The sequence below is a fragment of the Mustela nivalis genome, assembly GCF_964662115.1.
Source record: "Mustela nivalis genome assembly, chromosome: 2".
Lineage (NCBI taxonomy): Eukaryota > Metazoa > Chordata > Mammalia > Carnivora > Mustelidae > Mustela > Mustela nivalis.
In genome coordinates, this window is record NC_139021.1 from 117,284,357 (window position 1) to 117,308,475 (window position 24,119).

General features: G+C 36.1%; 1 protein-coding gene across 1 annotated transcript in view; it reads right to left on the minus strand.

Moving 5' to 3' along the window:
- Positions 1-24,119, minus strand: part of PCDH15 (protocadherin related 15) — a 1,700,294-nt gene that overhangs the window by 149,741 nt on the left and 1,526,434 nt on the right. Inside the window, exons 26-27 of the mRNA XM_082719991.1 lie at positions 1,718-1,827; positions 19-159 (exon numbers count right to left, since the gene is read on the minus strand). Of these exons, the coding sequence (XP_082576117.1) occupies positions 19-159; positions 1,718-1,827 (251 nt within the window). The remainder of the gene's footprint in view (positions 1-18; positions 160-1,717; positions 1,828-24,119) is intronic.

A 24,119-nucleotide genomic window follows, 5' to 3' on the forward strand; every position in this document is an offset into this window, starting at 1 on the left:
TTAAGTAATGTAACTTACTTTTTGAAGGGACTCGGAGATTGGCAAGAACCACTTCTAGGGAGTCAGCCTGGACTCGAAGTACGTAGCTTGTCCTGGTCTCATAATCCAGGGGGGCATTCACATAGATAACACCTGTGATGTTGTTAATTCCAAACATATCTGCAATTAAAATATAGTTCTTTGGTCATTTCCTTCACACTATAAGAAAAAAAAGAGAATTCTCTTTAAAAGGTACTGTGATTTTAAAAATGTGACTTGTTAACAGGAGTAATGCATAAAAGTTACAGGAATCTAGCTTTTGGAAACTATGTTCCATCTCTTCAAATTATCATCAGTGTATACTTAAGCGAAACTCTTAATTTTCTAGTTATGTTGAGATTCTCCTGGAACAATGAAACAATGTTGCATCAGTCAATTAAATTTGGGAAGCACAGCATACCATATCCATCATGGTAGATTTGGATGGTCCATTAAATACTAAAAGGAATTAGAACTTTGTGATATTTAGGGAGGAGGCGTAGCAGCACAGTAGTAACAAAGAAGAAAGTAACAAAAGCAAGATGTCCAGCACTTGCTGCAAGGGCAAAGATTTCCAGTAATGGTGGTTGAGATACTTAAAAAGAGCCTTTATAATTTCCTTGTGAATTGCTTAATCACATTTATTTATACTCATTCACTTACTAAATATTAAATATTGAATATTCATGTATTTATTGATATATATTATATAATGTATAATGTATAATATATAATTATATAATGTATAATAATTTATTGATGTATATTGTATAAATGTATATTGATTATTCCTTTTTTGAAAAGATTTTATTTATTTTTGAGCGGGTGGGGTATGAGAATGGGGGAGGGAGTGACATAGAGGGAGAAGCAAACTCCTAGCTGAGCAAGGAGCCCAATGCAGGACTTGATTCCAGGTCCTTGGGGTCATGACCTGAGCTGAAGGCAGATGCTCAATGGACTGAGCCACCTAGGTGCCCCTAAATGTATACTGACTATATCTCAACCACTTATGACATGCCAGGCTATCCAGTTTATCAAAAGTGAAAAACAGAGGACCGCTAACTATGGATAATGGTAAGAAGAAGAATGGGTGAGAAATGCAGCTGTGAACTTCTTCCCAGGAGCTGGCAAACCATCCTGTTCTCAGTGAATAGTGGCTGGTACACAAAACTGAAATTATTTATTTACTTACAATTGTTAATTTTATATCAAGTTGACCACTTGAGGAATCATATTATACAATTTACATGGATTTTATCATGGATGTGGCTCTTTGGGCATTAAAAATTATTTATGGTCCTGAAATTTCTTCAGTGTTAGCCTAGCTATGACATGGAGTGAGTCATGGATGGTCCAGAATGGTGGGAAGAGAGCCCTGTAGGCAATAATTATAGCCAAAAGCTGAAAGTATGATGCATTAATTTTGAAGAAATATTATTAAAATATCCCTAAGTGAGGACAAGAGCAAAGTTTCCAGAATTGGATAGTTAGTATTTCCTGAGCTGGGGGGTGGGTGGAAGTGGGAATCATGTTTGTTAGTACTACCAAATTTTTTAATCAGGATGAGCACAAAGGTACCAATTACATTTAAGTTGGGTAACTTTTTATTAGGAAAAATGGAGTAAAGAGTAATTCAATCTAAACTGAATCCCAGATCCAAGTGTGTTAGTTTATGGTGAAGACACAGACACATACTCACCTTCTTCATTTCCTGAAACTATGGAGTACACAATACTCTGGTTGATGGCCGCTGCAGAAATCACGCCAACAATAGTCCCTCTGGTTGCAAGTTCACTCACTGGAGGGGGTCTGCAGGTTTAGAGAGGAGGATTCATTTTTTGTAGTCTATTTGTCATGACAGAGTTCTGAATTTAATAATAAAATATGCTAGTTCATGTATGAGTGCATTTATTTGAATAATACATTTTCTGAAGTTTTCAAAGAAGTACTACATTAATCTCCAGCCCTAAAAACTGTGTTCACAATTATGCAAATTCTCTTTGTTGTGAATGTCTTGTCACCTGCATTATTTTTAATTTGAGATATAATTTAATTTTGGATACTATTTTATTATCTGCCAAACATCATACAAAAATTCTTCCCACTTGTTTCCTGAAATTACCTTCTGACCTGAAAGCAATAGAAGGATACAATTTGTTACCTCAATTTGTAAAGTAAAATGTTGCTCTTTTGCTGCTGCCCTTACCATATTTAACCAATAGCTTCCAGATAATTCTTTATAGTCCTTATTCTTGCTCTACTTTGAGGCTCTAACTGTACTGAAAGTATTTGAACAGATGGACTCACAACACTCACCTTTCTCTCTCTTTTTTTTTTCTACAGATTTTATTTATTTATTTGACAGACAGAGATCACAAGTAGGCAGAGAGGCAGGCAGAGAGAGAAGGGAAAGCAGGCTCCCCATTGAACAGGGAGCCTGATACTGACCTTTCTCTTGAACTCACTGATTTTGCTCACCTGTAGCCATGTTTTACCTTCAGTACTATGTCATTCGCTTAATTTCCAAGAGATATTTTCAACAAAACATCTCATTCTCAAAATCTTCATTTATTTTACAGTATTGGTGACTGTAACTTAGGCTATCATAACTTTAATTATAACCTAATGGAAATAATCTCACTTTATCATATACAAGTATTTATGTTCCCCAGATCCAACAGATTTTTAAAAATTAGTAAATAGCCCAGTCAGTCTACCTAGTGTGTCCAACTTCTCTGAACTCACACATCTTGCTTCAAGCTGGTAAGACAAATCCTACTGTCATTTCCTCCATTGGCATTTTCTTTTCATACTTACTCTCCTAATATTGCTTCTCATTTTTATCTCCATCCTCTCAGTTCTTCTAATCTGGATTATACTGTGCAATTGTATTGTGACTTCACCAGACACTTTTATAACAAATCCTGAACTACAAACATATGGCCCAGAAAATTAATTACATACAACTCTTTATAAACACGTCCAAATGGCTGTGCCCTTTGTCACCATAGTCCATATGCTGGGTCAAGTTACCAAAATGTAAAGTGATCTATTTTATAGATGCTTTAGTGCCTACTGGGGCTCCATATATTCATCGCATATTCAATAACTATTTTTCCCTCAAAGAATAAGAACTAATCCATATAACTTTTAATGAAAATGATCAAGTATGTATATATGTTCACATGTACTTCTGCCTTCTTTTGTTAACAGCAGATAACCACAACTCTCCCATATCACATCTAAGAGGTTTCGTGAAGGCTGCCCGTGTCCCCAGGGTGTGGATAATAGATGGGTAATAGATACATTACCCATCTCCAGTCACTGAGGGTGCTTTATCTTCATTGCTCAGTGTTGATGACTCATGTAAAAAGAGTCTTGCCCAGAAATTTCATTTTTAGTACTAGAAAACATTTTTGGGAAGAATTTTAATGCTGTTTGATGTTACCCTATGAGAACACTGATCAGGTTCTTGTTGATCATGATACCAACACAAATGAAAGAAGTAAGGTTGAAAATAGGTCCCTTATATTTTGCTAATATTCTAAATGCTGCTGTACTTGGAGTTATGTAAGCTCATCATTTCATTGACCAAAACAGTCCATAATTTTTCCTTAATCTAGGATTTCTGTGATTTCCAACCAAGAAGGTCCCCACTAATTAACAAGAACATGTTTAGATTAGAAAAGGATACATTTGCCTAGGTAAACACTTCTAAAGTGACATAGCTAAGATAACAATTATATTTGCTGAGCAATTTGTTTACACATTGTCACAGTGTCCATTCAGTGGAATACGGATGCCTTAGGTAACCTTGAGCAAGAGAGATAATAGTCTATCACAAAAGGGAAAACAATCACAAAAACAACATTAAGGTTAGTTTTGATGGACTGCTTTGATGATAAATAGATACACTTTTGTATGGTATTTGAGATTATAAAGGAGACATTGAGACAATGTGCTGTTTGTTGCATTGTCTATTGATAGACCATGGTGGTAGTGAAGTCAAACAAACCATAAGTGACTCTTAATCTCACAAAACAAACTGAGGGTTGCTGGGGGGAGGGGGTTTGGGCGAAGGGGGTGGGATTATGGACATTGGGGAGGGTATGTGCTTTGGTGAGTGCTGTGAAGTGTGTAAACCTGGTGATTCACAGACCTGTACCCCTGGGGATAAAAATATATGTTTATAAAAAATAAAAAGTTAAAAAAAAATTAAAAATAAATAAATAAATAAATACATAATACTAATAAATAAAAAATAAAAAACAAAAACTTGGAAAGGAAGAAAAATCAGAGAGATGGAAACAGGATAGTCTATGACATGGACCTCCTGATTTTGTGATCCTTGCATATCACCCTCCTCTCACAAGACAGCTAGGCTCCAGCTTGCTTCTAATCAACAGAATACCGTTAAGAAAATGGGATGTCACCCAGTCATTACATTACACAAGACTGTATCTTTCAAGATCCCTCTTGCTAGGGGACCCTAACTCTTTCCCTTGCTGGACTGAATGAAGGGGACATGTGGAATTGTCCGTAAGGCAAGAAATGAAGGTGAGATGTCTGACCACCAGGCAGCAAGGAACTGAGGCTCTCAGCCCAACATCCCACTTATAACTAATTCTACCAACAACCACTCATTTGGAAGCAGACTCTTCTCTAGTCCAGCCACAGATGAGACACTGGCCCTAGCTAACACCTTGGTTCAAACCTAGGTGAGACAATAAAACACAGAAGGCAAGTAACTGGTTTCTGACCTACAGAACCTTCAAGATGATATATGTGTAGTTTTAAGTCATTAAGTTCATAAAAATATTGTCTTGTGCAAGAGATAACTGATACATATGGCTTGAATGTTAAGAGCAACAAACTAAATTATGACAGAGCAATTTGCCATACAACTTAATTTTGGTATAAGAAAACATATGTTAGCCAGATTCTGGGATGACTAACATAAACTGAATTTCTTCTTGTGAAAGTAAATGTTGCTAAGATTGTTGACTTTTTATCTTTTACCACTCATAAGAACTAAATTTTATGCTTTCCACAGTTAGTTTCTTGATCCTTATAAAGTACATAAATAGAAAGTTTGCAGTCAATGTACCTTCCAATTTAACACCAGAAAAATGCCACTGTTCATTTCAAACTTAAAAAACAACATTTCATGTATATTTTTGTACAGTTAGGATGGAAATGATCGATACTGGAAAAAGTAACTGGCATCATTTTAAAAGGAATTTAAATCTTATGCACACCACTTAAAGCATTTAAAATACTATTTGTTAGTAAGTGTTTATTTTTTTTTTTATTTTTTTTTTTTTAATTTATTTTTTATTTTCAGCATAACAGTATTCATTATTTTTCACCACATCCAGTGCTCCATGCAATTCGTGCCCCCCATAATACCCACCACCTAGTACCCCAACCTCCCACCCCCCACCCCTTCAAAACCCTCAGATTGTTTTTCAGAGTCCATAGTCTCTCATGGTTCAACTCCCCTTCCAATTTCCCCCAACTCCCTTCTCCTCTCTAACTCCCCATGTCCTCCATGCTATTTGTTATGCTCCACAAATAAGTGAAACCATATGATAATTGACTCTCTCTGCTTGACTTATTTCACTCAGCATAATAATCTCTTCCAGTCCCGTCCATGTTGCTACAAAAGTTGGGTATTGGTCCTTTCTTTTTTTTTTTTTTTTTTTATAAACATATATTTTTATCCCCAGGGGTACAGGTCTGTGAATCACCAGGTCTACACACTTCACAGCACTCACCAAAGCACATACCCCCCGCAATGTCCATAATCCCACCCCCTTCTCCCAAACCCCCTCCCCCCAGAAACCCTCAGTTTGTTTTGTGAGATTAAGAGTCACTTATGGTTTGTCTCCCTCCCAATCCCATCTTGTTTCATTTATTCTTCTCCTACCCACTTAAGCCTCCATGTTGCATCACCACTTCCTCATATCAGGGAGATCATATGATAGTTGTCTTTCTCTGCTTGACTTATTTCGCTAAGCATGATACGCTCTAGTTCCATCCATGTTGTCGCAAATGGCAAGATTTCATTTCTTTTGATGGCTGCATAGTATTCCATTGTGTATATATACCACATCTTCTTGATCCATTCATCTGTGGATGGACATCTAGGTTCTTTCCATAGTTTGGCTATTGTGGACATTGCTGCTATAAACATTCGGGTGCATGTGCCCCTTTGGATCACTACATTTGTATCTTTAGGGTAAATACCCAATAGTGCAATTGCTGGGTCATAGGGCAATTCTATTTTCAACATTCTGAGGAACCTCCATGCTGTTTTCCAGAGTGGCTGCACCAGCTTGCATTCCCACCAACAGTGTAGGAGGGTTCCCCTTTCTCCACATCCTCGCCAGCATCTGTCATTTCCTGACTTGTTGATTTTAGCCATTCTGACTGGTGTGAGGTGATATCTCATTGTGGTTTTGATTTGTATTTCCCTGATGCCGAGTGATATGGAGCACTTTTTCATGTGTCTGTTGGCCATCTGGATGTCTTCTTTGCAGAAATGTCTGTTCATGTCCTCTGCCCATTTCTTGATTGGATTATTTGTTCGTAAGTGTTTAAAACGGATTTGTTTTCTAGACAAAATATCTCCTCATTAACCTTTGCTTTATTGTTCCAACACACTTCTTTCTACCAGAATCAAAACATACTATAAAAATGCAATTTTCTCCTGGCTAGAATTAAATGAACCTCCATGATAATGAGCATTAGATCACAAAATTTCAATTCTTTTCTATTTATTGCAAGGCAGACCCTGTTTTATTTTTATTTTACACCCTGAAAAGTACCAGTTACATGATTGGGGCAAATTATATATTTCCTTAGTAGTCACATGTTACTTGAATACAAAATGAAAGAGTTGGTGTAAATCAGGATCTGTAAAGCTGGCTGACAGAGGACAGAGAGGTAAGGGAACGGCATGACATGGACTGGGCATCAATTAAGAGGGAAGCAGGTGGGTGGGAGAACTCAGGTGGCACTGATGCTCTACTGAATGAGGGCAACTACTCTGCTATGCTGCTAGTGTGGTGAGAGTTTAAAATGGGATAAAGGGTGTTCAAGGTTTTTTTTCCCCTTTTTTAAAAGATTTTATTTATTTATTTGACAGAGAAAGATAAAGCAGCAAAGGCAGAGGGAGAAGCAGATGCCCCACCGAGCAGGGAGCCCGATGTGGGGCTCCATTCCAGGACCCTGGTATCATGACCTGAGCCAAAGGCACACTTAATGACTGAGCCACCCGGGTACCCCTCAAGTTTTTTTGTGAATTCTATGAGCTTTTATATTTTGGGAGCCAGTGGAAGTTTATTTTTTTAAGGCATCATCTGACCTGGTTTGATCTATAGGCTGACAGTTTATGATTTTTAGAGTTCTGTCTGTAAGGTACTTTCTGGTCCAACCCCATTCTGAGTCTGAGGTCATGTGGCTTATCATTATTCCCCTTCTTTCTGTGGAGTACAGTCAAATCTGTTGGTTAATTTCAGAAGCAGAGAATTATGGCCAAATAAAGGATTCTTCAGAAGCTTTTTAAAGAAATGTTGCAATTCATCCACAATACATCAATAACCTTTTCCAATTTAAACTTTTAACACCTCACTCAAAACAAATAGGTGTCGGGTGTCTGAAATTAAGGAATTCTGCTTTTTAAAGCTAGATTTACTGCCAATATAATTGAGCAAAAGCACTCTCAACAATAAAAGAGGCAGCTGAATCACAAAGAGCCCAGAAGTGTAGCTACACAGCTTTCCCATGAGTCTTTAGAGTCAAGCAATCAGCTGGGTCCTCCTCCCCAGAAGCGGTACTGCTGGGAGCATGCTAAAGACAGTGGCTATAGCTTTAACCAATATAGACCTTGAACACTGGAGAGATTCATGGTTTCATACTTATAACCTGCCTTTAGGGCATCTATCACAAAGCTTGATCCAGGTGGATTTGATGTCTGTGTGTATCGACATACTCGATGTAACCCTGGCTCCCATTTTTCCCTCTTGGGGCAACATTTTGTGCTTTATTGGCCATTTTAAACAAACCCCCCAGATTCTGACTAAAATTCCCAAATCACCTAAACTAGGGACACTTGTGTGGCTCAGTCGGTTAAGTGTCTGCCTCCTGCTCAGATCATGATTCCAGGGTCCTGGGATTGAGTCCCACATTGGGATCCTTGCACAGCTCCCCTCACTTGTGCTTTCTTGCTTGCTCTCTCTCTCTCTCTCTCAAATAAATACATAAAATCTTAAAAAAAAAAGAAAAAAGAGAAAAGACCAAAATAACCTAAGCTAATTCTTAAACGAAGTATAAATAATATTTCAATTGAAAAATTTCAATTATTGTAGATGTCAAATGGACATTTTATTAGGTCATTAACTTTGCTATTTGCATAGTCCTTGCCTCCCCTAAATTTTACATGTATAACAGCTGTATGTTTTTTGGATATCATGCTTTGATTTTTAGAGCAGTGTGAGGTTTACAGAAAAATTAAACAGAAAGTATAAAGCTCCTATACAAACTCCCACCCCTAGTTTTCTCTATTTTTAACGTTTGGTATTAGTGTGGCACATTTGTTAAAACTGATGAGCCAATATTGATACATAATTATTAACTACAGTCCATTGTTGACATGAGGCCTTGTTGACTCTTGCCTTATAGAGTTCTGTGGGTTTAAACTGATTTATAATGTCATACATTTACCATTATAATACCATACAGAATTGTTGGGGTCACCTAAAATTCTCCTTTTCTTCAGGTACCCACCCCTCTTTCCCCCTGAACCTCTGGAAACCACCACTCTTTTTACTGTCTGCATAGTATGCTTTTTCAAGACTGTTGCGTGGTTGGAATCCTACAGTATCTCATCCTTTTGGACTGGCTTCTTAGCAGTATGTACTTAAGCTTCCCCTATGTCTTTTGGTGGCTTTATACTTTTTATTGCTCAATCACATTACATTGTATGAATGTATGATGAACAGCTGCATTTTAGTAAGAAGAAAATTGATCAAAATAACTCCAAGACTGTTGTTTAAGAGAAATAAATCTTTGCAGATAAAGTGTGACCCAGAAAAGTTAACTGCTATAGGATTTATATGCAAAATGCTTACAGTGTAATTTTCTTGAATCCCAATTATTCTAATGTTGTTTCATCTTATGGTGTCACAGTGTAATTTTCTTAAGGATGTGGAAATTAATTCATAGATATCTGTTTAACATTTCATTTTTTTCCCTGAAAATATAAATTACAATAAATCTGTCTTAATTAAATACATTTTAACATATCTGAATCATCTGAATAATGACTATGCTAAAATAACAGACTTCGCAGTTTTCAAATGGTAGACCCCATTTTATAGTATAAATATAGATGAAACAATTATTCTACAATTTAAAATCTACTTTTATTGTTGGGTTCAAGAAGTAACAATAAAAGTAAATGTTGTATGTGTCGCATAAAGCTCCTAATTATTTTAAATGCCGTGCAGTTTAGGATATAAAAGTGTTTGTGAATAGATGCTATAAAATTTCACTGGGATTCAATCTGGCTCTATTGCTTTCTTTCTACTGAGAGACAAATCTAATTTATTTTGACATGTTTGAATTCAATATATTTGCAAATCAGTGTCAATTAAGGAACTGTTTTTATATCTACTATGAGGGAATTTAATGAAAATGGGAAGAAAAAAAAAAAGCATCCACCAGAACTCCCATTATTTGTAACCTTGGAGCAATTGCATCAGAGTGATCTGATTTTACTTATTTAACCAAGAAAAGCAGTTTCAAAAAGACATGAATCAGGAGAGAAATGTCAGCTTTCCCAGAATTTTTAGGATGGATTGTAGATTGGAAAAAGAAGAAGAAGAAGAAGAACCAAATAGTTAGGTGCTGTATTTTTTTGCATATTTTCCAACGATGCTTGCTATTTTGAGTTTTGCTTCTTTTCAGATACACAAAGCATCCTCATCTTTGAGAGAAGAAAACTGGAGCCCTGAGTAGTAAACCATTTCTCAAGTCCAGAAAACTACCTGAAGCTACATTTGCAATCTAGGGTGTATATGTTCATTGGTTTCATTTATTATTTACATTAATAGAGTTTATCTAATTTTGCTTAGTCATTGGCTCTCAAACTTGATAAGAATTATCTGAAGAATTTATTAAAATTTTCATATTTTTTTCTCTGTCATGCTTAAAGATTCTGATTTAGTAGGTCCATAGGAAAATCATTTATAAAATTCCGGTTTAAGAATTTACTTACTACCTATGTGACCTTGCAAAAATTCATTAGCTTAAAATAGAAATAAAATTAAAATAAAACTTGAACACTTTTAATCAAAGAAAATAATAAAATGAAAAGGCAACCTACTGAATGGGTAGAAATACTTGCAAATTATATATCCATAAGGGGTTAAAATCCATAATACATACATACAAGTTCTTCTTATTTTTTTTTTTTTCCTGTGAAATGGGGACATTACCTACTTTGGAAGATGGTGGAGTGTACTAAGGGACATAATGTGGACAAAAAGATTTCCTTAAACCTAGCATAGAGTAGGTACTCCAGAAATTACGGCTTTATTAATACACTATTCTATCAGCTATACTTCTAGAAGTTTAGTATAAATATTATACTGATATGCAAGTTTGTCTCATAGGTAGGGGAACAAATAAATATAACTTGAACACACTAAACAAAGAAAACAATTAATAAAATGAAAAGGCAACCTCTTGAATGGCTAGAAATACTAGCTAGATAAATATTTGCTAGAAATACTAGCAAATTATATATCCACAAGGGGTTAATATTCATAGTACAAAAAGAACTTCTACAAGTCAACATCAAAAACCCAAATAATCCAATTTAAAAATGGGCAAATGAATAGTTATTTTTCCAAAGAAGACACCCAAATGGCCAACAGGTACATGGAAAGATGCTCAACGTCACTCATCATCAGGGAGATGCAAATCAGAACCACAATGGGATATCACTTTGTGCCAGATGGATTGGCTGGTGTCAAAAAGACAAGAAATAACAAGTGTTGGTGAGGATGGGGAGAAAAGGGAACCCTCACCCACTGTTGGTAGAAGGCAAACTGGTGCAGCCCCTGTGGAAAACAGCATGGTGGTTTCTCAAAATGTCAAAAGCAGAAATACCATATGATCCTACTGCTAGATATTTACCCCAAAGCAAATAAAAACATAAATTAAAAAAGATATTTGCACCACTATATTTACTGCAACATTATTTGCAACAGCCAAGGTATGGAAGCAATGTAAGTATCCATCTATAGATGAATGAATAAAGAAGATGTGATGTATGTATGCAATGCAATATTACTCAGCCATTAGAAAGACTGAAATCTTGCCATGTGCAACAACGTGGATACACCAAGAGGGTATTGCACTAAATGAAGTAAGTCAGACAAAGACAGACAAATACTGTATGATTCTACTATGTGGAATGAAAACATAACAAACAAAAAACCTTGGTAATTCAGACTCATAAACACAGAGAATAAACTGGTCATTGTCAGATGGGGAAGGAGGTGGAGGGGGTAAAATAGCTGAAGGGGGTTAAGGTACAAACCTCCAGTTATAAAACAAATAAATTACAGAGAGGAAAGTATAGCACAAGGAATCCAAGCAACAATATTGTAATAATGTTGCATGCTAACAGGTGTTGACACTTATTCTGGAGCCCATATAGTGATGCCCACAATTGTCAGATTACTCGTGTACACCTGAAACTAACACACTATTATGTGTCAATTAACCTTCCATAATAAAAATGAAAAGAAGCAACTTTAGTAAAATGCTAACAAATAAGTACCAATGAAATATCTGTAATTATACATATAACATTAGAGATCCTTGTTCTGGTGCACTTCTGTGAGGACATGGGGCTTTAGAATTTTATGTATATACTTGTTTAATATGATAAAAATAATATGATAAGAGCAAACATAATAAGACTGTTACTTAAAAGGTAGGAGGTAAGATGATCAAATACTTATTAGTCTAGGGGTCAAAAAAACTTGGTAACTTTATTGTTTGCTCCTTTATGTATTCATGTATGTATCTATTTATTTTTAGAGAGGTAAAAGGAGGGAAGATTGGAGGGAAGGAGAGAATCTCACGCAGGCTCCACACCAAGTGTGGAGCCCAATGCAGGCCTCAATCTCACAACTCTGAGATCATGAGCTGAGTCTAAATCAAGATTTGGACACTTAACTGACTGAGCCACCCAGGCTCCCCAAAACTTGATGACTTTAAAAATTGTCCTCAGAATTCAGAATCTAAAGTTACATTACTCTCTTTTTCAGATCTTATACTGGGAAAGGAGCAGAAAAATAAGTTTATCTCTTTAAATAGTGAAACTGGTGTGCGAACATCTAGCCATTCTTTTTTTTTAAATTTATTTTTTATTTTAAGCATAACAATATTCATTATTTTTGTACCACACCCAGTGCTCCATGCAATCCGTGCCCTCTATAACACCCACCACCTGGTACCCCGACCTCCCACCCCACACACCTTCAAAACCCTCAGATTGTTTTTGAAGTCTTTTCATAATCTCAACAGTTTAAAGTTATAAAATTATAGGCATAAATATCCCCTTTTCAGCAAGATAAATGATCTCCCTGATTTATATTAATATTTATATAATATCTCAATAAAATGAACTGCTAATGAATATATGAGAAAAAATTTGAATGCTTTTAATAAGTAATATTGCTCTTGGCTAATAGTGTAGATTGTCTTAAGCACTCAAGTTTTCCTGTCCTTGTTCTCAATCACAGAATAATTTTACATCTGAAATGAGGATAATATTTTTCTTTTTACTATTTCTTATAACTTAAAATCCATAGACTTGTTCTGTCTTCACTCAAAAATAACAACCGGGGGTGGGATCACTGTAAGTAGATATGGGCTCTGAATCTTAAAAGAATACAATCACAAAATCATTTAAATTTCGGTGAGTTTATTTATAGAGGTTCACCCCCTCATTCAATAAATATCTATTGAATTCATACTATATGCCTGGCACTCACTAGGCAGTAAAAACACAAAGACAGGAGAGAAGAAATGAATTGTGCCTTCATGAAACTTATCAACTTTCAGGCAAACCCGACAGTTATATGAAAAATTACAGTAAAATGGGGTAAGTATATTAGAATTAGATCCCTGATTCAGTAATAAACATGGTGCTCACCATTTATATTTTATATTCTTCAAATACTTATAAAGTACCTGAGTAGAATCAGGGGCTGCAAGGTTTGGCAGAAAATTTAATTTATATGTACACATAGTAATGATTTCTGAGAAAATGGTTTCATGTTTTGGCTCATTTACCTACACAGGGGTGTCTCTTTTTCCTTTATAGATGAGTTTGTGCATTTGAAATTTTGAAAGATAAAACAGTAAATTTCAAAAAGGACATTTAATGCTTTTATTTGTTATTTTCTATTGATTAGATTCAATGTCTTTAGTATGAAATAGTCATATAAAGGTGAGAAGTCACCATAGAATCTTGAAATCTATTAGAAGACCATACAAAGAGTATCAAAAAAAGAGAGAAAGGAATACATATATAGAGCATTTGATATTTCAATTTAATTCTCTTTTAACAGTTGAATAAATGCACTACCTCAAATACATGACTAAGTAATAAAATACAGGCATAAAATAATAAAAATACACATTCAAGATCTGACAGAATTTTTAGGAAAGAAAGAAGTCATTTTTTTCATTAAATGTTATTCTTACCTTAGAAAAAGAGTACACTAATGCCATTTATGAAGGACAGTATATTGTCAGTATTCAATACTGTATTAGATAAATTTGTCACTATTTAGAAAGTGGGGAACTTTATTTTCATTTAAAATTTTGCTAAAAAGTTGTAATATATACATTATTTCTAGACTTACTTTTTATTATGATCAGGATAACTATAAGCAAAATCCTTTATCTAGCACAATCACCACTATTAAGCCAAAGACAATGAAGCAATAAAAAGGTAAAAAAAAAAATTCTGATTTTCTTTAAATATTTTAAATGTCAAAATACTTTATTTTTTATATTTTTAAGGATTTTATTTATTTCAGAGAGAGAGAGAGTAAGCAAGAGAGAGAGTATGAGCATGAGCAGGGGCAGAGGGAGAGGGAGAAGCAGGCTCCCTGCTGAGCAAGGACCCCTCCCCCCCCAACCATGTGAGGCTCAATACCGGGACCCTGGGATCATGACCTGAGCTGAAAGCAGATGCTTCACTGACTGAGCCACCCAGGCACCCCAATGATGAAATATTTTAAACAAACTTAAAATAAGGAACTTACTCTAAGATATATATCTGATCTCAGATTTAACTAATTTTAAAATATTTTTGTATTTGCTTTTTAAAAAAATTACAGATACCATCAACAAAATGAAAAAGCAACCTATGGAATGGGAGAAAATATTTGCCAATCATATATCTAATAAGGAGCTGATATCTAAAATATCTAAAAAACAAAACAAAATAAAAACTTATCTGATGAAAAAATGGGCAGAGGGACTATTGGGGCAGAGTAGATATTTTTTCCAAAGAAGATGTCCAGATGTTCAACAGCCTCAGGAAAGGATGCTCAACATCACTCATCATCAAGAAAATGCAAACCAAAGCCACACTAAGATATCACTTGACACCTGTCAGAACAGCAAGAATCAAAAAGATGAGAAATAACAAGGGTTGGCAAGGATGCAGAGAAAGGGGAGCCCTCATGCACTGTTGGTGGGAATGCGAACTGGTGGAGCCACTGTGGAAAACAGTATGGAGGTTCCTTAAAAAACGAAAAGTAGAATTACCGTATGACCCAGTAAAAAGTAGAATTACCATATGACAAAAGGAAAGAAATCACTGTCTTGAAGAGTTCTCTGCATGCTCATATTCACTGCAGCACTGTTTGTCATAGCCAAGACATGGAAATAACCTAACTGTCCACTGATGGATGAATGGATAAAGAAAAAATTATATATATTATATCATAAAATATATATTATACATACATAATTCAGTCACAAAAATGAAGGAAATCCTGCCATTTGCAATAACATAGACCTAGAGGGTATTATGCTAAGTGAAATAAGTCATATAGGGAGGCACAAATTCTGTATGATCTCATTATATGTGGAATCTTAAAAAATCCTAACTCGGAACAGATTGGTGTTTGCCAGAGTCAAGGGGGCGGGGCAGGAGTGGCTAAAAGGGAAGAAGGTGGTCAAGGGGTAGAAATTTCCAATCTTATTTGAAAGTAGCAATTGAAAGTTCTCATCTCAAGAAAAAAAAATTTATAACCACATGAGGTGGTGGATGTTAACTAAATGTAATCATTTCATAATATAGACATATATCAAACCATCATTGTGTACTTTAATACAATATTATATATCAGTCCTATCTCAATAAGCCCGGAAGAGTTATACCTAGGTCTCCCCTACCCAGTTCCTTTATCCATCCCCAGTTATTAAACTTGGAACAAAGTTTAAAAATCATAAGAGGTTGTTCTGACAAACAAGACTTTGTGTCAAAATTTCTCCATAAATATGGTAACATATTATTTAGAATCCATTAACAAAGGGTTATAAACATCCATGTACCAAAGCCAGATTCAATATACTTAGTATACCTGACCAGCAACTTGATTTCTGCTCTTTCTGAGTAATACCTACTTGACCCATTGAGAAATAAACACACACACACACGTGTGTGTGTGTGTGTGTGTATAATGATAATCATGTTATCCTGGGAGTCATTTGTAAAACTGAGATGTAAATTTTATCATTTGTAATGGGACATGTCCTTCTGTGAAATATTTTCATAAGATATTTTATTTTTCTAATCTATCTGTTCTTCCACTTTTTTTTGCTGATGAAGTTAAGAGACTATTGGGCATTTTCAATAGATTAAAAACAGACACGTTTCTATACTTTTCCTCTCATCCAGAGTTTATGTTCCCTTTCCAATGTCTCTAGGCTATTCCCACCATTGCTCTGACCAACATAAATGAAAGAGAAAGTCATGTGATGTAGCTTCATTGAAGGCAGAGCGTCTAGCTTCAGCCACCACACAGGTGGAAGGAGAGCTGCACTGATGTGCCACGTGGGAAGTCCCAGTGTCACTGATTTAAGTACAAAAAGGACAGAGAAAACCACATGGTGAGGAAGGTCAGGCCATCCCAGCCACTCCTGCTGCAGGACAATGTCCAGGGGACCCTGATGCAGGCAACTCACAGGATCTTCAGAAAATACAAATTATTTTTGTCTTTAGTCATGAACCTTGGAGACAGAGAATACATAGGGAGATACACTCTTAGAAGTGGGGCGCCATCGTAAAAACCTAACCACGTGGCAGTGCTTGGAATCTGGCATTCAGGCGTTGGCTGGAAAATGAGGTGGGGCTGTGGATGGACGCTGGAGGAGGGGTGCGCTCACCATCTGCTCGGGCTGCAGAAGCAATGATGGAACAGTTGTACAAGTTTGGACAGAGGGCAGCCTTCGTTGTGGCATTTCAAAACCCTCAGCACACTTGCTACCTGTAGTCACGTGAAAGAGAAGAACCTGGGCACTAATGAGGTGGCAGGTTCAGCTCAGGAGATTTCCTGAAAGAGTTCACCGCTGCACGGAGCGGCTGGGGATGAAAGTGCTTCTCCCGTCCCCATTCCATCGTGGCACCGAAGGCAAATGTTTTCAGTTCCCAGGTTCTTGAATCAAGAAGAGCTACCCCTGGCGGATGGTGTCCACATTTGGATTTAGTTTAAATGATGTGACCCGGGGCGCCTGGGTGGCTCAGTGGGTTAAGCCGCTGCCTTCGGCTCAGGTCATGATCTCAGAGTCCTGGGATCGAGTCCCACATCGGGCTCTCTGCTCAGCAGGGAGCCTGCTTCCTCCTCTCTCTCTGCCTGCCTCTCTGCCTACTTGTGATCTCTCTCTCTGTTAAATAAATAAATAAGTAAATCTTTAAAAAAAAAAAAAATGATGTGACCCAGAGCTTCAACCATGATGACATCATGGGATGAGACTTCTGCAGATCATTACAGTGTGTTTGCTTGATTCTTTGCTCTTGCATGTGGGAGGAACGGGAATAATGGTGGATGAAAGATAGATTATGGTGAATTAAAAAGACAGAAGCAAGTATTTTTCTGTTAGTTCCATCAAGAAGTGGAGTCCATTTTCCCCCTCCTTTGAATTGCATTCATATTCTCATGAATAGGCTTGATCAGTAAAAGGTGTATATGAGTGTATGTTTGTGACTATGTGAGTGTGAGTATGTTTTTGTGTGTGTGTGTGTTTGTACCTATTTGTGCAGGACTGTGCGTGTGTATATGTTTGTGTCTATGTGTCTGTGTGTGAGTGTATATTTGTGTTTATGTGTGTGTGTGTGAGTGTGTACATGCTAGGGATGGACAAGAGTGACGTTCTGGGACTTCAAGCCTCAAACGCAAAATACCCTGAGGCTTCTACTGTGTCCTAAGACTGCATGTGGAGGGTGGAAGGCTCCATGAGGAGACAGGCCAGACCATCTCCATGAGAATCTCAACTACCACCCCACCCACCAGCCAGATGTCTATTGGCCAAGGCAGGCCCGAAATCCCCCTCAGCCTGACTACACTTCAGACAGGCTTCTTCCTGACTTGAGGTCCCTGATCTCTCTTTTCTTACTTTACTTTGGAGAACCTGCACTAGGAAAGGATTTCTTTGCCTCCCTGACATAAATCTTTTTAAGAGCCTTTTCCTATTTCACAACCCAGGACCCAGGAGCCCTGACTCTGAAATGCAATCAGCAGGGACAATAGAGTCCTATGTCCCTGAGGTTAGTAGGATCCAGACTTTGGTGGCAATTGCTGCAAATTCTGAAACCATCCTATCATGAAAATAGGAGAAAGTTTGCTTTTGTTTTGGGTGGAGGCCATCTACAAACCCAGGTGGCCGGTCCCCAGGTACGCCAGCTCTTGACAACTCCTCAGCACCTGCTTCAGCAGAGGTGAGCTCAGGCTGAGTTCTGGCCTCACTCCCTGACTGCAGTAGCTTTTCATGGATTCCTCCTTGCCTGTTTAAATTTGTCCCGTGCATGTTGAGCTTTGACAGTAGCCTAACTGAGCCTACACGAGATCAGCTAACCCACAGAACCATGAAAATAGTAAATTGTTGTTTTAAGCTATTAAATTTGGAAAGGGAGTTCTGTAGCAATTGATGATTGAAGCACATAGGAAAAATATCACTTTGAATACAATTCTGGCCATAAATATCCATCCAGGAGTCACCAAGCACTTACAGGGTGCTCGTCTTGGGCAAAGTACTGCACTTACATGTACCAAGGATCATATCATTGCTTTACTTGTCGCAGTCCCTATTCACACCCATCGTCCTAGCTTAAGTATTATAGGGTGTCCCCTTTACTCTCAATAGTGCCCTGCTTTGGGCAACAAATCACATGACCGTCACTAACATTAGGCACTACATGCATGGATAGAGTTAAGGGGAAAATGCCACTCTCCCACTTAAGAAACCTACATTCTGGGATGAATGTGTACATACTCAGATGGGAGTATGAACTGTATACATACTCAGGTTTAGTTATTTCTGCTTTGAATTACACATTTTGGGCATTAATATAGTAATTCCTGCTTTCCCTTGTTTGCAATCGCCTCGTGTATCTTTCCCTGCCACTCTCCTAGTGTGTGCATATCTGTGTGATTTTGCCTTGAATACATTGTTTAATGGCATTGAACCACATGTGGAAAGCTTACCAGAAATAACACAGTATGAGACGAGGATGAAGCGAACAGCACAGCTATTACACTCCAAGCAGTCTGGAGATGAATGACTCCACCATTATAATTGGTGATAAAAATGCTGTGATTGCAAATCAACATTTAAATATTTATGTGTGAAAATCTATTTTCCCCATAGAATGTGGAAGCAGAGCGATCTTCCATAAAATGCCTCTGCTTATGTCTCTTGTTTAACACCATCTTCAGATTCCTCCGTGATAATGAACCAAGTTGGTAATGGGGCTCATAAGAGCCTTCACCATCTGACTCACCACCTATGAGTCTCTCCCAGAGATCCCTACGCTCTATGCTAAGACTTTGACTTCAAGACTTTCTAGAAGCCCACAATAAGCAATTTGACTCAGTGTAAAGCTCTTCCATGTTTTGTTGTCTTGCTCAATAACAGTGAGCATTTGATTAATTTCTGCCTACTATGTAGATGATAAGATCTCTGAGGACGGAGACCATGTACATTTTGTCCACCATTATTATTCCTAGCACCCTGTATCTTCTCAATCCATATTCATTGGCAGGATGAAGAGAAGAACAAATGTCATTTGAACATAGCAGTCATTTTATCTTGTCTGTACATATTTCCAATGTTTGTTTTCTCCAACAGAGAGATCATGAATTTTAGAGACCATATTTGCGCTTAAATGAAAAAAAAAAAAAAGGTTTGTTGAATACATTAATGGACAAAAATGCCAGGTGGGTTAGTTAAATCAAGGAGAAATAATTTTAATTTTTCAGCTTTATCTATGTTATCCTGCCCTCAACGGAAACTACAGCTCACAGAATATTCTGGAAACTTCTGCAAAGAAACAAGTTGACTACAGGATCACTGAGATAGAAACAGGCTTCGCCAACAACTCTGTTGTTGATTCATAGTAAAGATTAGGAATGTCAGCGTGTAGGATTGTATCTCTACATGACGGATGCAGAGAGAGTTATTTTGTTTACAAAAATGGGTCAGCGATAAAATTAAGGATAACAAGCCATATCTGGTCATGAGAACCATGTATCTTTAACCATCACATACCTACTTGAGACATTATTGTTTAAACTAACATTCAAACTGAGAATTCCATTGTACATGTTGCAACTAGAGTGGTATTTTATGAGGATTTCTTCTTCTTTTTTTAATCAAGAAACTAGTGATGGTTTATTAATCAAGAATGGTAAAGAAATGGGCTTGTGACATTTTGGTTTGCTTAATGTCTTCTTTACCTTCCACACACCAAAATTTGCCTTTTGGCAATTTCTCCTCTCTACCTCTCTTATTTTGATAATATACTAACTGTGTATTAAAAGTATATAAAATAATATTCTATAAGAAGTATAGTCACCTCCACTTCTTCCAATCAGAAGAGAAAGCTTTGTACATTATCACCCGGCAGCAAGCCACAGGACAGGCAATTAGTATGGCTTCTTTTCTGTGTATAAATTCTTTTAGAACAAAGCCTACATCTTAAAAAATCTTTTGCATGGCCAACACCTGGGATAAGCCTATTAATAATATCACAATTATTTATTAAGCACTGTTCCACACCAGCCTCTTTGCAAATCTTTTTCCTTCACATATAAAGTATGTATTGTATCTCTAGGAAAGCTAGTCTCAAGGAGCTTCCGTAACTTGTCCAAGTTCAACCAATGTCTGATATCCAACAGCCAGGCTTCAAACCTTGGTATCTGTTGTGTTGTTTTACCCCAGAAAAATTTGCATTAATAATTAATAAAATAAAAATAACATGACCTATTATATGTTGGACTTGAATGAAACACTTTCCATAAATATAAAGCAATGGAAGAAGAAAAGCATCAGTAATAACACTGTTTGTGAAAACTTGCTTCAAATTCTAAACTGCTCAAACTTGAATCCTTTGTTGTTGGTGCACTGGCTTCACTCTGCTCTGTGAACAAATGTCAGACTCTACCACAACCTTGAGGATGTGGAGGAGAATTATACTCCATGTGGATGCAGAGGGAGCCTGTGAATGCTGAAATGAAGGATTGCCAGAGTCATTCTTTCAATAGCTGAAGATGCAAAATCTATTATCTTTGAGGCAAGATTTTAGTAGCACCATAAAAAGACAGGAAATGTTATGTTCAGGTAAAGTCAACTCTCATATTGGACAATAAATCTAAATTAAAATAGTAAATAACATAAGCAAACAAGTAAGGCTCTCTGCATGTGGATTTATTTTATATTAATAGCTTTTCTCTTTTTCATTTTTTGAAACTAAGATGAATAGTTCTCCCTAAACTATTGTACTTATTGATTAAAAAAAAAATCTTTTCTCAAAATCCCAAGTGCAAACTTGTGTCGTTTATGTAAGAATAATGCAATGTTCCTCAATATAAGGTAAATTTAATTCTCTTGAATAATGCAATGCTAAGTAGAACTGCTCACTCACCATTTCCTTAGCCATTCTGATAACATTGTTTTCATTTTTCATAGTATATAAAAATTGATTTCTGGATTTTTAAATTACACTTTTTCTCTGTTTTTGCATATCAAGAGGTGAACTGTTAATCCTTTTTAGTTTTATAAAATCTACTCTTTTTATTCTTCAATATAAAGCCTCCTGAGAAACTTATTTTAAAGGTAAGTTGTATTTAAATTTTTGCACTGTTGTTTGTTTCCAGATTAATTCAAATTTAACAAAAAAGTATCAATTTTTTACTTTAATACAGAAACTAAAAAGATTATTTTCTTTATTCAAGGTATTTGAATTCTTCAAAGATGTCAAGGTATTTATATGTATAATATTCTTATTTTGGATTTAATATATTAAATTTGAATAATACTGGAAATTAAATATGACTCAATATTTTTCTAAGAGTTAGCAAATATCAACTTGTTCAAGAGGTTCATAAAAATACCCTAGCAACATTTGCTCCTTCTATTTGATATACATACAAGTATCAATTTTAAATTTGTTTTTTATGGAAAGTACATTTTAAAATACATGAATCCTTAAAAAATGAATATAAATGTGGCATTAAATCATTCAAAGCTTAATAATCAATGTTGATATACTTCTATTTTAATAAATACCAAAGGTATGTCTATATTGGTAGCATATTTGTTTGGAAAATTTGTAAATGATTGTCTTTGGTAAAATTTTTGATAAATTGTGTGAGGTATTGCATTTCCCACTCAAAATCAATATTCACATTTAGACTCCATGATCTATTCCAGACACGCTGACCTTTCCATGATATTTACCTCTAGAACCGAGGACAAGTGAGTCCCTGTGTGTTCAGTCCATCATCCTAGGATGAAGGTCAAATATTCTTCGAATGCCAACTCACTTGACCTACAGGAGTCTATCTATTCTTAAGTTATATGCATTTGAACTACTACTACTACTGTTAGGATTTTGATATTTCTGTCTGGATTAAATGAAAGATACATAAAAATATATTTTCTGATTATGACACTATGATTATTTTCCAGAAGATTCAAATAGATAACTGGCTGAAAACTTCTTATCAGATCTGGCTATGTGGCGGCAATGAAAGTGTGTCCCCCAAATCTCCAAGTATAGGAAGCACGTTGACCAAGTTTCTCTTGTGCTCTGAAGTTTACTGCTCTTTATATGCAGGCCATACTTCTTTGGGGCTACCTTCAAAACATCACTGAGAAAAGTAGAGATGTTATGGTGGGTCCCTTCCTGGGAGACACTGAATTTCTCCAATCTCAGGCTATGGTTTGAGGGCTCCCTGATCATTATGTGGAACTTACTTAAATGACACAGAAGTTACTTCTACGGCACACTAAACTCGGATGTTCTACACAAACCTCTCTCCCTCTTCCTTCCTTGGAGTCATTCCTTGGGGTCAGAATGAATGAGGGTTGAAGCTTCCCTAGTCATACCCTGCTTTCTCTTCATTTCTTCCATGCAAATATTTTCCCTAAAGAACTTGTTACATTTCATCTTGATGACTGATTACTAGAGAAAGGACCAAAATGAACACAGAACAAGAGGACTAAATTAAAAAAAAAAAAGGAGTATTATTAGTATTTCAAAAGGTATGAATTAAATTTAAAATATCTATGAACATTTAGGAAAAAAACAGATCTGGGAAAAAAAAAGGCATTTAAAAGATGTTAATATAGAATTTCAATACATAATAAAATAGGTACCAATATATAGACTTAATAAAATAAAGAAAAATGAATTGAATAGATTTAATATACATTAATTTATATAGAGACAAAAAAGATAATCTTGAGGCTAAAATTAGCCATTATTTAACATTTTAACAAGGCAGAAGACTTTGTCGTATGTTGTAAGATATACTAAACTAGTATGAGAAACTGGAATTAACATATTTTTCAGGTCAACAACTACATGGTGAATATCACTCTTTTTTTCCACATTAATATCAGACACAGTCATGTTCACAGAACTCTTTTTCCCAGTAAGAAAAATCCTTGTCAAGATACCTGCTAATAATTGATAGAAGAGCATTATTTGTCACCTGTCTTAAGTAATGAGTTTAGCTCAGTTTCAATCAAAGAGCAGCAGAATATGCTACCCCAAAATGGATTCTAAGAGTTGAGGGCATGCCACTCTAAAATATTCCAATTTGTTCACATACCTGTACCCCTGGGGTTAATAATACACTATATGTTAATGCAAAATAAAAAATTTTAAAAAAATGCCAATTTGACATAGTGATTATTTTGAGCCATAGGCACTCAAAAAAATGGGAAATGCAGGGAGATGCTTTCTGTGAGCTTCCCTTACCTGTTTAAAGCCAGTCTCTCCAAAAGAGACTCAGTTGTCAGAGATTCCCACCCCCCACCCAGGAGTTTCATTGTCCAGGAAAACTGAATGGCCACAGAAGAGGACAGCTAAAGAAGATACCACACCCAGACAAACCTTACCACAATTATACCTGCCCTCTATTCTTCTAAGAATCCACTCATATTCCCTAAATATCAGTTACTCTTCTCTGAGAGGCCTATATCTCCTGTCCCCTTCCTCTGTTAAGATGATATTTAATCCTGAATCCAAAAGATGGATATTAAATATCAGGATACTTAATCCTGAATTCAAAAGATGATATTTAATCCTGAATTCAAAAGCCACCACTTTGAGTTACTCATTTTTCCTGGGTATCTCCCATGAAGTATATGTATTAAAAAACTCCTTGTTTTTTGTTTGTTACTATATCCTTTATTACAGGGGTCTCATCCAAGAACTCAGAAGAGTAAAGGAAAATTAATTTTCTTCCCCAACACAGACATACTACTTGAAA